This window comes from Sparus aurata, chromosome 17 (genome assembly GCF_900880675.1).
Source record: "Sparus aurata chromosome 17, fSpaAur1.1, whole genome shotgun sequence".
Lineage (NCBI taxonomy): Eukaryota > Metazoa > Chordata > Actinopteri > Spariformes > Sparidae > Sparus > Sparus aurata.
In genome coordinates this window covers 17,736,060-17,753,444 of record NC_044203.1, presented here as the reverse complement: position 1 = coordinate 17,753,444, position 17,385 = coordinate 17,736,060, and the positions used below count along the sequence as shown (strand labels likewise).

The following is a 17,385-nucleotide window of genomic DNA, read 5'->3' as shown; positions in this document are numbered from 1 at the left end:
CGTCTGCAGTCAGCCTGAGTCTGATGCTGCTATGGTAGTTGAAACACAGGATGCCTCTGGGGTCCATTCCATCCTCGGCCAATCAGGCTGTCACCACCAGCCAGTTTCTAGCTCACGTAGCCACGGCAGTCAAATGATAACATCTAGTGACTGTGCATGCAAATGAAATTGTATCTAATGCTCCAAATAAAAGCAGTAAGAAAGACACAGATAAGTGACAATACAAGATATACATTGTTGATAACCGGTGATTGAGACACCTGGCCTTAAATTACTTCAGGCCGTAGTGGCTCAACTGGCTATGCTGTTTATGCATGTAAAGGGTTTAAGCTGGTTGTCAAGAAAGTGCAATTTGTTAGTTTCCTGTTGCACCCAGGGATACACCTTTCCAAAATCACACGAACACCACAGTTATGCTTGCTTCTTTCACACAGACACGCTGTATTCTCTGGACAGTAGAAACATCAAAAATATCAAAAGCAGGGATGCGCACAGACATTTTGTGAGGCAGGGACTCAACAGACAAAAGGGGCACCCACGAATGACCTATTACCACCCTGATGTTTCCTCACCACTGTTTATAATGTGACTTCTGCAAACGCCTAATTCTTTTATTATTATTTTTTAGATACTGCTGAATGCCCTTAGTGCTGTATAGTGTTTGGAATTTTATGTTTTTTCAATGATCTGCTGTTTGTCATACTTTTTTTTAATACTTTTTCTTTATGTTTTAATCAATGGTACTTGTTAAGCACTTTGGGACCTAGCTATGTGAACGTTGCTATATTAAGTGAGCTTTACTTACTTGATTGAATGAACTAAATTAGTATTTAAGTTGCCTTCAGTTAGTCAAAACTATATTCACATGCTCACAAAGAAGCAAAACTTAATGAAAATACAAGTGAACAAAATTACTTTTATGCAGTTTGGTGACGTGCTGTTTTCAGCTGAACACTCCTCGTACTTGGGACGTGAGTAGGTTGATTTTCCACAGAGATATGTGGAAAATCAACTTTGTAAAATGCAAATCCCAGCCACGGGCCATTGTTTGTGAAATGGAGACTAACTGGTAGTGAGAATGCAGTTGCTCCTCTGCATTTTTGGCTGAAGTCGCAGTGTCACCACTGACAATGTCTCCCAATGTATAGACTTAAAGTTATAGCCAACCACTTTGGTGTGTACAAACAAAAGACGTCTGTGGTATTCTGAAAGAGCCTGGTGCTGGTGGGATATCACTGAATTTAATTATCCACACTGGAAAATTGTGTAATTGTGTATTGCTTTGAAAATGTACACCTTCCTCAAACGAGATGCAACTACATACCGGTCCAGCCAGTTCCGCCTTCAGATGACTGTAGACATTTTAATAACATACATACATACTTTAGGCAGGTGGGGATGACAGATACTTGTGAGTCCTTAATGGAGAAAACCTGGTGGAAACACTCAAGTACTCGCTCACTAATTGCATGGAGTGGCAGAGTAATGTACGAGAATGTGTGTCTATTTGTTGTTGGCCCGTCGACTTCTTTGACTGTTCTTCTGTTTTCCAAACAGCTACTGGAGAAGCTGACAACCTTGTCCAAAGTTTTCACTCCAAAGGGAGACAACTAATTATCTATAGTGTTAAACAGTAACTGTAGAAAAACACAGAAGGGATTAAGTGGTAGAATAAAAGATGGGTGAGCTATAAATGTCTGCTGGCTAAACTTGTCCGATATTATGAAGTAGTGGTAAACTTATAAAAAGGTGGGTAAATCCTATGTTGGGTAAACTGCATTTTTGGTGTGGATACCCTCTACTACATCCAAAATAAAAGGGATTTGCACAGACATTTGGGGGGGCAGCGGCTAAAGTGAAAAAGGAGCCCTCACCCCACCCACATCTCTTTTCCCACCCTGACATTGTCGCACTTTGTTCCTTGAAGAAGCTGCAAATTTGACATGTTTTCAAATTCATACATGGTACACAAAATTGAGAAAAACTGACTTAAATGGCATCCAAACAAATTTCCAGTATACACAAGAGCCTGACTAATTATTTTCTTTTCTGAGACCAGTGCGAGACTGCTTTTAATAAATAGTCAGGTGCTCACCTATCTGTGCATGCACCTGCTACATGACTCTGGTAACAGGTAGCCAACTGTAAACCAGCGTCTAACAAACCTTCTTCTATATTTCACTTGATTGGATTCCAAGACTAACACATTCAATAAATGATTGGCAACAAACAGGATACACCTCAAAGCAAAGGGCCTTCTGCCAGTCCCCGGGCCACGGATAAAATGGTAGTTCTTCATAGTCTTTGATTTTGAGATAAATTAATAAATAAATCAATGAATAAAAAGTTAAACCGATCTGCTTTTGAATTTAGGATTATTCATTCCTGTATGACATTAGAACTTCACCGTCTAGTGGTGCTATCCACCAGATGGTGCAGAGCCTGTGTGTAAAAACAAACAGGCGAGATTATTTGCTTTGTCTGGTGGTTGTGACACCATTTAAATTCATATTGTAACTGAATGATTTGCAGTCAACCTTGAAGAAGACATTTTGAGTATAGACAATAATAACCCCTCAGGCCTAAAATGGTTCAACCAGGTTTATTTATGTGTCTTTCTATCTTTGAAACATATGTTCAAAAGGATAAACTCGCCTTGTAAAAATTTCAAAGGTGCATTGTTGTATCCTCCCCTGTTTTAAAAAAGGAAGGACCAATATTGCACATGTACTTTTTAAACTGGATGAGAGCACCAAGTGTTGAAGCGGGGGTATCCAGTGTTTAAGCAGTGGATGCAAAAGCAGCAATATAACGTAAAATTAATTACCATGTCTGGTTTCACAATGGCATGTGATTCCAAAATGACATTTGGACAAAAGCATAAAGACGATGTGTCATCATCAGTCACATAAAGTTAGCTTCATTGTACCTCGTCCACCAAACTACATTTACCAGTATGCCAGACATTAAGGGCAGAAGAAACAAATTACTGAACACAAACGTCATATATGATTTGTGTTCAGTAAGGTAAGGGATGATTTTATAAAAATCATCCCTTACCATGTTCCACGTTGTACTACTGTGAATCCACAGTCAGCAGCTCCCCTACTGGTCACATAGAATGGAGCCCTCAAAGGAACAGAACACACAGTACTCACTCATAAAGGAACAGCTCACCCCAAAATGTTTTTTTTGTTTTTTTTGATCTGTTTGTATATTTGTAATGCACCACTCTTTGTGCCCATATTTGCACTATTCTAAAACTAACACAACTCAGAGTCAGGGGCGTACTCGGGCTGTTGGAGAGGACGGGGCAAAAAGGGTTCCAAGATTAAAAGGTAAAAGCAAATAAAAGTTTAACCACTACACCCTTGTAATAGAAAACACACAGGGAGAAATTAGCTATTCAACCATGTAGAAGCCAGCTACTTTTCCAGCATGTAGGATTATCAAGTTTTCTCCACTGGAAGAAATTATGGGTGATTTATTTAAACATTGGGACACCAGAGGGCGTAACTGACTAATAATTCTACAACCATGTTTCTCACTGACTCATCCCTGAGGTACTGACTAAGTCAAACACATAATAAAAGCAACTAATTTGAAAAGAATGAACTGTCAAAAACCAAGCTATCAGTTTGCAGAGAGGGCATCGTCAGGGCATTTGAATGCAGCAGAAACAGGCTACATAGAGTCCAGCATGCCTCTTCTAAATGGACAGGGTCCTAGAGTAGATGGTCCCACAACGGATTTTAGTGTTTCTTCTTACACAGAGCAGTGACATTATCAGTCCTTTTATTTGATTTGTGTCATCTAGGGAGTGTGTGGTGGAATTTAGAAAGTGTGTTCAAGTCAACTGATGACTCATTGTGGCCATGTCCCCATTATATCTACAGGTTTCGTCTGCAGAGCAAATTTGCTTCTCAGGTCAAACACACAGCACATATCATGTGGTCACATATATACACAGTATGTAGGTTATAAACTATTAAATATGAGAACATTCACAAATCCATTACTCTGCAGAAACACAGCCACAGAGATACACTTACCAGTGCTGCTAATGAGCAGCCAGATGACTTCATCGGTGCTGGGTGGATGCGTTTGTTTTATGTTCACTTCATACACACTTAATAATTCCACGTGTTCATTTATAGTTTTGATGCCCTCAGTGAGAATCTACAATGTAAATAGTCATGAAAAAAAAGATTTCTGTACACACAGGCAGAATGATCCTGGTCATGCTATGAGCAGTTTTGCACCCTCAAAATCAGACTAATCTGTGAAATCAGTGGGTAGACGATGGAAGGTTTCACACAGTTGCAGAGCCTATAGAGTTTTCGGTCTGTTTTAAATACACCTTTAATGGAGAAAGGTGTAGCACCTCTGTTGCATAATGATGCCACCCAACACCATCCCACCCCTACAATTTGTCCCTGGATCCCCAAGCGGTGGCTGAATCGAGCGCATCTCTCGTGCCTCCGTAACCCCGCCCCTCCGGTTAACTCCCCCAGTGACGACAGCAGAGTCCTCCCAATGCGGGGGCTTTGTGGATGGGCACTGGCTGCGCCGTGGAGAAAAACGTGCACCCATCCCCGTGCGGCGTGTCAGTGACAAACAAACCCCGAGCCAGCCGAGCGGAGGATCGCCGGGGCTGCTCCTCACACAGACGTTACATCAGCAGGAGCAGCAGGAGCGAATAAATAGAGGGATTCATGGAAGGAGCGCTGGATGCATGCGCGCATTGATGAGTGTGAGCGGTCATCTGGAGGATTTTTTTTTTCTCGAGGAATTTCAAAGTGGATCGAGGCTGATGGAGCTGCTGAGGCTGAGCGTCTGGGACCGCTGACTGGCTGCATTGTTGCATGACGAGGATGGATTAATTCTGCACTTTCACTAGAGGAATAATTGTGTTGTTATCGCTCTCCATGGTGCTCGAAGGGTAAGCGAATGAACAATGTGTGGGTGCATTATTTACTCTGAGGGATCGTCACCGCGTGGATGCTTGCACGCCTTTGTTTTTTTTTTTTTTTCTTTCAATCAGTTTCTTCCTCGTTCTGTGTATTGCTGCACAACATTTGTTATTATAGCAGTTATTTATTAGTAGTAGTAGTACTAGTATGATGTCTTTGGGTTTGTCAACAAAACATCCCCGGGTCTGTGCTTTTTCTGTGTTAGCAGAGAGATGGACGGGATCGGGAACACCATGCAGAAGAAGGCTGCAGAGCTGGAGCGGCTGGCCGAGGTGCTCGTCACCGGAGAACAGCTGAGGTAGGTCGGTCAGGGTCCTCCACTGACGCTGGGTGAGAGAGATCGAGGCATTGTGTGTGTGTGTGTGTGTGTGTGTGTGTGTGTGTGTGTGTGTGTCCCGGATGATCTTGCAAACTGACCCCACAGATCTTCCACCATGATCACACTTCGTAAATTACCAGAAATAATCTTTGCTTGGTTAGTTTTCATGCTCAGTCTTGCATGTTGCCGTGCCCCATATCAGGAGGATAGGACAGGACGCGGCCCATTCAGTGAGAGAAGTGGGTGGTGCAAGCATGACAGCAGGTTAGTGATCATGCATGTAGCTGTCCTTCACTGCAGACTGGCAGAGCGGAGCAGGCAAGCTCAGCTCCACTGCAGCAGCAAGCATGCACCGCCAAACAAAGGCGTCCACACATGCACAGCCCTCCCCGTGCACGCTGCTGCAGCAGGATCCTGTTTTGAGAACTGACCACATGAGTGATTTCTGTCGCTCCAGTAAGACAGTGAGTGCCCTTTGAGCTGCGCGGTGAATGATCAACCTGCTTACCCTGTATCATGATCACGCCCCACCCATCAGGCAATTGTCCCAGTAACCTTGGCAGTGTTGTTGACATGCTGCACCCTTTGACCTACTGTACAGAAAGAAAAGCCCCGTAACCCCGGTGGCTCTCACTCCCAGCAATGAATAGAGGCTCAGTAGGTAAAGCATGGCATCAATGCCTGGAATTTCAGCCCCCCGCTGAACTATGTGGCTGAATTGTGTTTTCCAGCTGGGTGGTACAAACTGAATTAGAGCTTTGTGAAGAAATACACATTCGCCACTTCAAGAGATTGAGTTTGTATCTCAATGTTACTCTTCTGTGTTCCCTTGCTTAGCACTGGTGTGTGTTTTCCTGTTTCTCATTGTATATAGTGTGTGTGTGTGTGTGTGTGTCAGTGTCCTTGGCATAGCTGAGTACATAGGCTGCCAGCTGGCGGCGTGGCTTGTGTCCGTGAACAGCAGGTTGGTCCGGTTGGCTGTCCCAGAGTCCTCTGCCTCTGAGACACTGCTGTTCCAGGGGAAAGGGACTTGAGGTTGTGATATACTCTCTCTCTTTTTTACAGACCTAGAAGTTGGACCGAGAGCTTTTTAAGAGACATGGCTGTAAGGATGGCTATGTCTTTTTGTGGGTGGCTCCCTCACTTTGCCCCAGACTAAAATATCTCAACAACTTTCAGATGAATTATGGTGAAACTGTGTACAGACAGTCACGGTCTCCTAGAGGATGGCTTGTTTGGACTTTGGTGACCCTCTGGCTTTTCATCTCAAAGTAAAATTTGAGTGAAACGTGTCAATAAACATCAGATGGAATGCCATGAAAATTGGTACAGAAACTTATGTCCTGCTCAGGATGAGCAAGGACATCGTTGATTATACAACCCTGATTCCCCTTGAAAACGAAAGGGCAATGAAAGATGCTCTCCCTCCAGTGTTTAACCTCGACTCCCTGCTTTAGCTCTGTCCTTTGGACTGTGTTGACAGTGGACAGGCGAGTGAGTCAGTGTGAGCAGCTGTATTCATGAAAATGAAATCAAACCTGCTGGTATCAAAGAAAGGAGTGTACCTGATCAACGCCTTTGTTTGATCAGTCTATCACGAGTCAAGCTCATGGAACAAGAGTGACATACTTCCTGGTACTGATAACAGGACAAAAAAAAAAATAATATCCTAGAACTCATTTGTGTCCGATCATGTCGACTGCTCGTATGTTGGAGCAGATGTGCCTCACGCAGAAGGACGGATACCATGGCACAGAGACACACACAGCTGCTGTAGTAAGTCCTGTGACCGGTTCATAGTTGTGAATGGGCTGTTTGTTGCGCCATGGCAGACTGTGATGAAGAGTCAGGCGTGGTGAATGTTTCAACTTGGGACTCTGCATCATCATAGTCAAACTGCGGAACCAGAGACTCATTCAGAATCAGCCCGGCTTGCCATCGTTAGATCCCCTCGTGTATACAAATAGTCTGTTTAGAACAATAATGTGGATCATATATGTTTTTGCGGCCAAAAAAAGGTGTAATTTCCACTTAAAAACTCATTGACTTCTTATACCTCATTAAAAATTCCTGCGTCTGTGAATATGCAGATTTCTGTTTTAAATGTCTCCCCCTTCATCAAGTCCTTTCTCAGTGTATCGTCACTGGTGGCTACATGTTTCTATATCACACTTGATGAAGATGGTTGGCTTCCAAACTGTGGGTGATGTCACAAGTCATGTTCATTAAAAATCAGATTTTCACTGAGCAAGAAGAAACTTTCCACTTTCAGGGGAGCTTGATGAAAAGCTATCAGAGAGAATCAGAACAACTCCCACAACAAGGGGTCTGACACCTGAGCCTCCTATAAAAACCCAACAGGATGGATGATTTTTGCTTCTAGCTCCAATTAAGATGATTTATGGGTAGATTGGACTGAAGCTGAGCCGAGGAGGAGGAGAGGATGATGCTCGCCTGCTGGAAGTGGGCTCTGTAACTTGTTTGCCCATCCCGATTCTTGGCAGAACAGTATGTTGGTACCGACCGAGGCAGGCTTGGACCGGGGCTGTCATTTCTAATCCAGAGTGATGCTAGCCAGCTGCACACAGGCTCAGCATGGAGTGGAACGAGCTAGCTGCAGGAAGCCTGGCTCAGGCTGTGGTGGGCTGTTTCACAACAGTCAGGTTCACGAAGAGGTCACCTTGATGATGTGAAACCAACATCTAGGCCAGCTATAGGAGCATGTGAGGGTTGTCATGTCATCGCGTGAAAAAGTCCCGTTATAAATCCCTGCAGGCGGTCTTTGAATAGCTTTACCTCGAGCCTAGAGGACCGATTGTGTTCCATCCAGTGTACAGTAGCTTTGACCTTGTAAGAGTGTCCTGTTTGCTCTCATGTAAATCATGTTTCCTCCTACTAGAAGATTTTTTTAATGTTATGGACAAAATTATGACAGCCGGCATCACTAAAACAGGGAGTGTAGGATCGCCACCCTTCAGAAAGTGATTGAAAAAAGACGGAATGGTTAAAAGATGGCAAAAAAATGGATTCAGAGACTAATGCACACGGAAAAATGGACATTGATCATAGTGAAAGGGACGTATGTAACACTTTATAAGAACTTGCATGTATTAATAACTTTTTTATTGGCTAATATGTGAACCGATTGTAACAGGACCTTGACTGGTGATTTCTCTGTGAAGGATGCTGGTCGGATTTTCTGCAGCAGTCCAAAGGATGTGACTTAATGCACGTTCCCAAGTGTCTCTTTTCAGTTCCTCTCTCTCTCTCTGGTCCAATAATAGAGCAACAGAAGATGACATTCGTTTAGATATGGAGTCCGCTCACATTAGCTGACGACCTGCTTCAAACACAAGAGGAAATTCAAAAGAGCTCATATAAACAAATTAAATGTGGGTAAAGTAAGATAAAATATCTGATATACTGTTTACTGTACAGTAAAATGTATATCATAAAACAGAACCGAAGTAGATAATAATGATCATAATTTATCAAAATAAGCCAAATACTAAATCCCTCAAATACCATAATGACCCCTGGCCCCCTTGCTCTGAAGACCAAAATCAAGCAGGCACAAAAAACAATACCAGCTGTTTAAATTTGTCGTGGCTGAATCTTGCACAGCTGTGACACTGTCGCGCTGAAAACAACAAGCCCACAGACATATGAACACCCTTGCAAAATACTCAGAGTCGCTTCTGTGTTAGTTCCCCATTAAAAAAAGGTGTCAGCAAGAACACATTTTGCGTTGACAGGTAAACCAGTGTAAAATGCAAATGTGTGGTCTCCTTTTGGTGTTTGTCAGCACGCAGCTGAATTTTGAATTAATTGCCGTTGATTTATCGTATTCTTCGGTAGATCGGTAAGTAGAGTGTAACGCTAGTCTAGCCGGCTAGTAAGGAAAGACTGCATCAGTGTCACTGTGTCGTTCAGTCACTCATTTCTCTTGGTGAGAAACTAAAAGTTCAGCATCGATGTCAGCTTTAAGGAGTCGTGTTTTTACTCCTCTGTGGCTTGTTTGCATCCCACCAGGCTGCGGCTCCATGAGGGGAAGGTGATCAAGGACCGGCGGCACCACCTGCGCACTTACCCAAACTGCTTTGTGGCCAAGGAGCTCATCGATTGGCTGATTGAACACAAAGAGGCCTCAGAACGAGACACGGCCATCAAGATCATGCAGAAACTCCTAGACCAGAGCATCATTCATCACGGTGAGACACAGCTGTGTGTGTGTGTCTTCCATTTCCTCTAACTGCAAGGGTCTCTCTCTCTCTCTCTCTCTCTCTCTCTCTCTCTCGCTCTCTCGCTCGCTCGCTTTCTTGCTTGACATTTTCTGGGAACGATCGATGCCTCAAGTCTCCCGGCCAATTTGGAAAATTGAAAGAGTTTATACGGAGCCAATTCAGTGTTAACTCACCCCAGCTGACTTTCTGATTTAAAGATGTGCGGATTTTTACGAACACCCTAAAGTGTCTCTCTCTCATCTCATCAAGCTGTTAATAACAACCTTACTTTGCTCTTGCTTTTCATCATTAATAATAAATTGCTGCCCTCTAACCTCTTTGCGTGTGTGTGTTTCCAGTGTGTGACGAGCACCGGGAGTTCAAAGACATGAAGCTGTTTTACCGCTTCAGGAAGGACGACGGCACGTTCCCATTGGACAGTGAAGCCAAAGTCTTCATGAGGGGGCAGAGGATCTATGAGAAGTATGAGCACACACAAACACCCCAATATATATAGCATAGTCGCAACCACCCAACAGAAATTTCCCTGGCATTTTTTCCGCATTTTTGATTGATTTTCTTCCACCATCCTTTCAGAGTGTCACTTTAAAGGAATTGTTCAAGTTTTTGCCAAGGGTTGGATGATAACAGTGATATCGCTCCCAGAGTTGAGTGATAAATAGGAAGTTACAGCCAGTAATTGGTTAGCTTAGCTCAGCATGATGAAAGAAGACAGGGGAAACAGCTGGCCTGGCGCTGTCCAGAGTTAACAAAGTATGTTTCTAGAGCTAATTTATTAATATGTTAGTGCTTCTCTTTTTTTTTTTGTTCCAAATGAAAACTTAACGACAAAAGCTACAGTAATATCCGCGCTAGTCATTTAGCTGCCAATCCTTTTCCTAAACTAAGTTAACCAGCTGAGGGCTACAGTTACATGTTAACTGCACATACGTGACAATGGCATCAATCAACTCATCTGGCTCTGGACAAGAAAGCAAATGAGCCAGTTTTCTAAAATGTTAAAGTATTACTTTAAAGTAATAGTTAGTAGTAGTAGTACTGATTAACACATATATTGCCGTTATTATGGATCCCACTGGTTTTCTTGCAAGATTCGCTCTATTTTGCCTCTGGATGGTTGACTTTGTTAAACTGTTATCCCATTGTGAGCTGTAGTTTCCCTGGTAAATACACCAACCTCTTTGCTGCCAAAGTGACTCTAGGTTATAGGCAGAGTGGAAAGGTACCTCTAAGACAGGCTGCTGCCAGGCTGCCCTGCTGCTTGTCTGCCAACTAGCCAGGGGACATACTGCAGCGCACAGTTCACTCTTTCAGCCCCCTCGATGGCTTTGTTTTACAGAGCAACCACAAATAAATGAGAGACAACTCATTAACACCAGACAACCATGCAACATGGAAAACAGCACATTTGCCAGCCAATTCTTGTCTAATTTTTGATGTGATTAAACATTTAATTTGTCGTTGTCTCCCTCTGGTTGTCCAGTGGGAAGATGGCACCAGCTGATTTCTGCTGCTTTTCGTGTCCACTATTGTCAAAAAAAACCTGTTGGATGTATTTTGCACGTATGACCAGGACCATGAAGCTGTCAAGGCTTTTGTCATGCGAAAATTATAAACTCAAGAAAACAATGCAGGAAAAACCAATGGGATCCATAGTAACTCTATTATCTATTGTGGTGAGAATATTGTTGGCCGTGGATGCAGAGCAGCTAGCAGTCGTCATTCATTAAACATAAACTAAGAATTGAAATCAATCGTGCACAAAATCATGCAACTTAGTGAATTGATTTCTTGTGTATTGACTTACTCCTCTATCTGTGTTTACTGAGAAAAAATCAGATTGTTTTAAAAATAAAAGGTCTTCCTCTCAAAGATGCTACTGTTGAAGCTTGCTGATGAGATCAACAGTGAATAGTCTGTTTAAAACTTTTAGAGGTTCATGGCCACTTGGCAAACAATAGCACATGCCATGCATGTATTTCCTGCCTTCCTCTTTGTGAGAGTCACTGGGCCTCTCTGCGGCATGCTGATTGAGTGCATTTGTGTCAATCTTAAGAAAATTAGTTCTGCTCATAAATTCGATTCCCTTTGATTAGAGAGTATTGAGCTTAACTGGTTTTTAACCATGATAAAAGCATGGAGGCATGGGAAAATCAGAAGATATTAGAAGCATCTTAACTAAAGATGACTCAGAGCATGTGTCCAGGGACAGGCTCGATTAAGTCGAGGTCAAGAAGACTCCACTAATGGGGCTGTTTTTGTTTGTCATCAGCTTTGTACCCATGATGCTGTTGTTCCAGGAGCGATGAGGCTGATTATTTATACATTAGCCACAGTGTTCCTCAGTGTGTGCCAATTTCTCTCTTACCTCCACAGATTTGGATTTACGCACGCACTTTATCTCTGGGTTTACAACCAAACAAGGGCAGACACACACACACACACTTGATGTCTTTTGTCACACAGCTTGACTCCCTTTTTCCCGTCTCGCACATCCTGCCGCCTCTTTGTCACATGAGTTAACTATATTTCTGTGCCTCTCTTTATACACACACCGTGACACTCACTTATAAACAGAGACCTATTTTTCATGTCTGTTGCTGAAGCGCCACGCACACACTCATAAAAACACACAAACACATGCAGCAGTTGCATAAGAGGAAGAAATAGTCCAAGGGGAGACATCTGTCGTCTCAGCACTCAAAGCTATGTGTTTATGTAATCACCATGGTGCAGTCCAGGACACACACACACACACACACACACACACACACACACACACGCACACGCACACGCACACACACCCACACACACACACAGACCCCTCAAGCTTGCTCTGGTGGTTGCTTGCTTGAGAAGTAGAGTTGCTTCACGATTACACTTACAGTCTGACAACATAAACAACAACCATCCGTCCGTCCCTTGTACCGGAGTGCAGAGTGCACATATATCCATCCTGGAAGAATCATTGTTCCTGGTGCTTGTTCTCATTCATTGCACACAACAGTTACTTTAGTTCTTTGGTGAGAGGTTTTGCAAAGAGTCAATTAAATTTCACCATGTCTAGAGTGAATGACATGTTTGTCTGGGTTTCGGGATACCCTGGTAGAGCTGGGCAATGTGGACTTTTGAGGCTATGTCAGGATTCACAAAATCTAGCTTGATGTTTTGAAAATTCTTCAGAAGTGCTTCATAAATACTACGATTAAATCAAATCTTGCAAGATTTTTGACCCAATACTTAGGGATGACTATCTGTACTTTCAGAAAATATGAACAGATTAAGAGATTTTTTAAATAAATAATAATCAGTAATGTGGATAAAAGACTAAGTTGATAGAGACAAGTATTAGAACAGTCTGGTGATCAGTTCAGAGAAATAGGAATGCAGCCTTCAAATCCAGGAAAAGACAAAATATCAACATATAACAATATTGAAATCTTAGACAATAGTCTCATAACATGATTACGATATCATATCAATATATTGCCCAGCCCTAAACCCCACCACCAATAACCACAAACATTCGTCTTTGATAAACTGAATAAATAGAAACTAAAGTTTAGTCTGAAACAGCAGTTTTATGCCCGCCACAGTGTACTCACAGAGAACAAAACGACCACATTCTGATTTGCACCTAACCCTTACCCAACATTAGAAGTTTTGTTTATTGCATACATACAGATTTGTTGATGTATCCCTAGACTTTCATAGCCTAAATGTATTGTCGTGTAAACTTTAAAGCTCTTTGTGGATCGATACATTGGTCCACAACTCTGGCCCTGACTGAAACATTTCAAGAGTTATAAGATGGATTGTCATGAACTTTGGTACAGACAGTCATGCTTCTCTTGATAACTTTGTTGATCTTTTGACTTTTCCTCTATTAGATATGATATTTTTAAAATGTGTTCAAATCTTTTATTTTTTTAATGACTAAACACTTGCAGTGATGGTGCTATTGTTAGCATGCTAACAAGCTAAACCATTACGGTAAACATTTTTACATTACGTTAGCTGTGCTAGCGTGTTAGCAATGCTAATGTTACCATTAAGCTGGCTATACCAAAGGCACAGCTGTAGATTCCTATTCTGGTGTGTTCTTGTTTTTCATTATTGTCTATTGATTTAATGAAACTTGTTTAGTCGAAGTGATGGATATGTTGTGCCTCGACTACCCTTATTTGGGAATTCTTTGGATTCCCAGTCAAGGCTTGCAGACAAAGGTGGATTTAAAAGTGTGGCATTTAGTTCAAGCTATTCTTTTTGACATGACACACTGCAGCAGCTGGCAGTGAAGGACAACATGGTCACGGTGGAGGCGCAATCACTTCTATGTGTCTTTGCTGGAACGTCAATACTAGACTGTGATCTTAGCAAAAACACTATATGACTATGACTTTATACATCAGGTGCTCTTTTACTAATAGTTTTTTCCAGCAGGCCTCCTCACATGCCGATGCTGTCAGCTGTCAAATCACCATACACAAACTCAAACAAACAAACAAACCACAGGGAGGCATTTCAAACGGCTATTATCACAGCATTTCCCATTCGACAGGGTCAGTCAGAGAGAGCAATGCATTGTATTGTAAGGTATTGTTCAGCATGTCGACTGTTTACCCGCTCAATGCGTGTACCTACAATAGATGGTCCGATAGATCCACAGTCTTTTCTGTTGGCCCCTCCAGGGCAGCTGTGCATCAATGGCAGCTCGGGTGGTAACGAAGATTCAAGCTTTGCTCTTTTCCTTCTGCCAGCATTGTGGTCAAAAGCCTACTTTTGTAGTCCTCTTCCACTTCCCTCTTGTCCTGTGCACACGTCTTTGTTTAATGTTTGCGCACCGACGCTTTCTGCATCAGCGTGTGCTTTTTTGCATGCAAGAGAGTTGTTCCTTTTGTCCCTCAAGACAAGGAAACACCTCCGTTTGAAACGTACAAAGAGTCTTTCATTGCCGAGGCAGTGCTGTCCTTAAAGGGCCATGCTGCCGGTTGTGCATCATTTAGCTCACTAACTACAAATTGCATACACTTGACATTATTGGCCAACATTTCTCCGAGTTCCTGGCGTCCATCACAGACATCTATTTAGCCTTTTTATGTCTTTTGATTACTGTTAATTGTGTGTTCCCCAGACATAAACTAAAGAGGGGCGTCCATGTCACTGCAAGGCTGAGGCTAAGTTACAACTGATAATGGCTGGATAATTACGTTAGCTCCTCTCTACGCTTGCGAGTGCATGCCAACGTTTCCACGTGACATCATTGATGATTTGAGGAATGTGTTTGGTTAAATCAGCAGGAAGTCCAATACACGGGGTTATTAACAAAGGACATTTTACTACGAAGGCATTTGAAAAAGGTATGTTTGAAATAGGATAGATTATTATAAGGTCATGCTTATCTGTACTGAAAGTCCTGATAAGTATATTAAGAAGTGTTATCATTCATTTGTTGGGCCATGAGGTCACTGTGACCAAGATTTGACATGAAAATGATAACTAGTTGTGTTTGCAGGACATGTGTTTTGCACAATACATAAAGATTTATCGAGCTATTGAGCCCAAACCAACGGGCAAATTAACCTCAACAAGAAAACAAACACTGTATGCATCTCTGATTTTGGTTTGAAAAATCAATAACCTGCTTAAATAAAGTGCTAGTATAAACACAACCTTTCCTCTGTTAATGTTTTGCATCATTGTATTTACTTCTTGATATGATAGTCGAGTCTCTTAATAAAGTAACTTAGTGGAAGGCTGTTGCAACTTGGTTTCCTCCACCTCTTCTTAGGAACCAGCTATATTTAGAAATTACTTAGGTGTTGTGTTGAATATTTAAAGGCAAGGTAAAAAAAAACCAACCTACATATATATATTTATAAGAGAAAAACCCGGTGGTCCTACAACTACTCCAGGAGAATTAGGTATGCTGAGCAAACAACCACACTGAGAGCACATCCAGATCACGGCAGCTCCTACTTTAAGTTATCACGATTCATTGAAATACTTTATGATATGCTGTACTACTCAATAGCCAAACTATTATTCCTTGCGCTAGTACAGCGCTTTGAGTCAATCCCTTTGAGCCAACATGACTGATCTGTTGATTTAACATGTTTACATGGATTAGATGACACTGTGTACACAGCCGAGTCTCATGGAACATTATGTCCAGTTCTTTCAACGTTTGTATTAAGATGTCGGCTGCTAATGTGGGTCACAGCACTTGTCCCACTGAAGCTCCAGATGCATCAAAGTCTGACATCTGAACAAGTCGTGTTTTCTCGAGTTTGTTGGCTTTATGTAAGTGAAGCACTGCGTGTGAACCTGAGAACATTTTCTTTCATGTACTTAAACTCAGTGGCCAGTGGTGAAACTCGAGGGATACAGTTCACTGACAGTTTGAGTTTAGGTTCAGTGACAATACTGTAATTCTTATCTCGAGATGTGGGCTTTCAGTTCTGGCTCAGCACTTATAATGTAATCAACCACACAGTGAGGAAGTACAAGTGGCAGGTTTAGGTTTCATTTGTTTGACTGTCACATATTAAGATCCTCATTAAAGCACAAGCTTCTCCTGTTTAGAAACAATATAGATACTGTCAGCTCGTTCAGGCCAGACTAACCCTGCCTCCTCCACACACGGCCATAATCAGTTAATGCTACACATAGCGTGTATCATCGTTATACACAAAGCAGTTTGTCTTTTCTCTTCAATGACTCTCATGACTGCATGGAAAATATCAACGATTGTATTTGTCTCATTTCTAGTAAAAAATATCGAACTACGCGTCCGCCACTATGACAACCTAGAAAGATGCATTTTGTCACCTTCAGGTTACCTGTTTTCCCCTCTGCAACAAGTTTTTATGCTAAGCCAGGCTAACCACGTCTTGGCTGTAGCTTTATATTTAGCGTACAGACATTAGAGTGGAATCATCTATTCCTTAAACTCGTCATCCGTCGATCCTTTGCATGGGAGGGTATTTATTTATATTTAATCTCTGACTGACTGACTGGCTCATCTCAAACGAAAAAAAGTCATGTCCATATTCAACATAATCTAGATTTGAAAGATAATCTGTTTATTGATCGGTAGAGACAGCACTGGCTCTTCTAGTTTGGTCTGATCTAATGAGGTCAGTGATGGTTGTGAAGGTTTCCTTGCAGGGAGCCAAAATGTTTCAACTATCACTGTGTCTGCTGCTGTAAATTCACCACTTAATCTGAACACTTTGCATAGTTTCCCTTTGTGAAATTTTCTAAGCATTCCTACAAATCTCCAAGCTGTTATTATGTCCACCACTGACATCTGCCTGTTTGTATTACACGGTTTGGTGTGTAGAGTTGCAAGTTCAGTGAATGGTTTATAGCCACTCAAACAGAATGTGGGGATATCATCTGAGACTTATGAAACATGCTGAGCATTATTCCTTTAGAAAACTATTTTAACTACTGACATGATCTGTGTTTGTTGTAAAATCAGAGTCAGCTACTACTTTATTATTTTTTTTAATAATAAATTAGATTCAGTTTTTTATTTGGATATATTTGAAACACAATAATCTGTTATTGTTAGATAATTATTGATTGTCAATTAAGAAATGTTTTAATCAATTAGATACTTCACGGCTATTAATCGATTAATGATTAATCACTTACATCCCTAGTGTCAGCAAACACAGAGAAAAAGAAGTGGAAAGTTAAATGTCTCGGTCTCTTTTGTGGTACATTTCATCGTCGGCACCTGTACATGTTTCAACATGTTTCGGCATGTTTCGACTCATACAGGTGCACAGCAGAAATGTTATTGTGTCTTATGAGCTCTACCTGAATGTTCAGTTTTGTT

At 41.8% G+C, this 17,385-nt stretch overlaps 1 protein-coding gene across 2 annotated transcripts in view; it reads left to right on the top strand.

Annotated features, from left to right (window-relative positions):
* The first annotated feature begins 4,529 nt into the window (after nt 1–4,529).
* deptor (DEP domain containing MTOR-interacting protein) overlaps nt 4,530–17,385 on the top strand; it is a 32,802-nt gene continuing 19,946 nt past the window's right edge. The window contains exons 1-4 of one of the 2 annotated variants that reach the window (XM_030393801.1): nt 4,530–4,942; nt 5,182–5,271; nt 9,325–9,503; nt 9,875–9,998. In XM_030393801.1, coding sequence (XP_030249661.1) covers nt 4,929–4,942; nt 5,182–5,271; nt 9,325–9,503; nt 9,875–9,998 — 407 coding nt within the window. In that variant the 5' untranslated portion in view covers nt 4,530–4,928. Of the gene's footprint in view, nt 4,943–5,178; nt 5,272–9,324; nt 9,504–9,874; nt 9,999–17,385 lie in introns of both variants that reach the window. The other variant, XM_030393800.1, reaches the window with a different exon arrangement.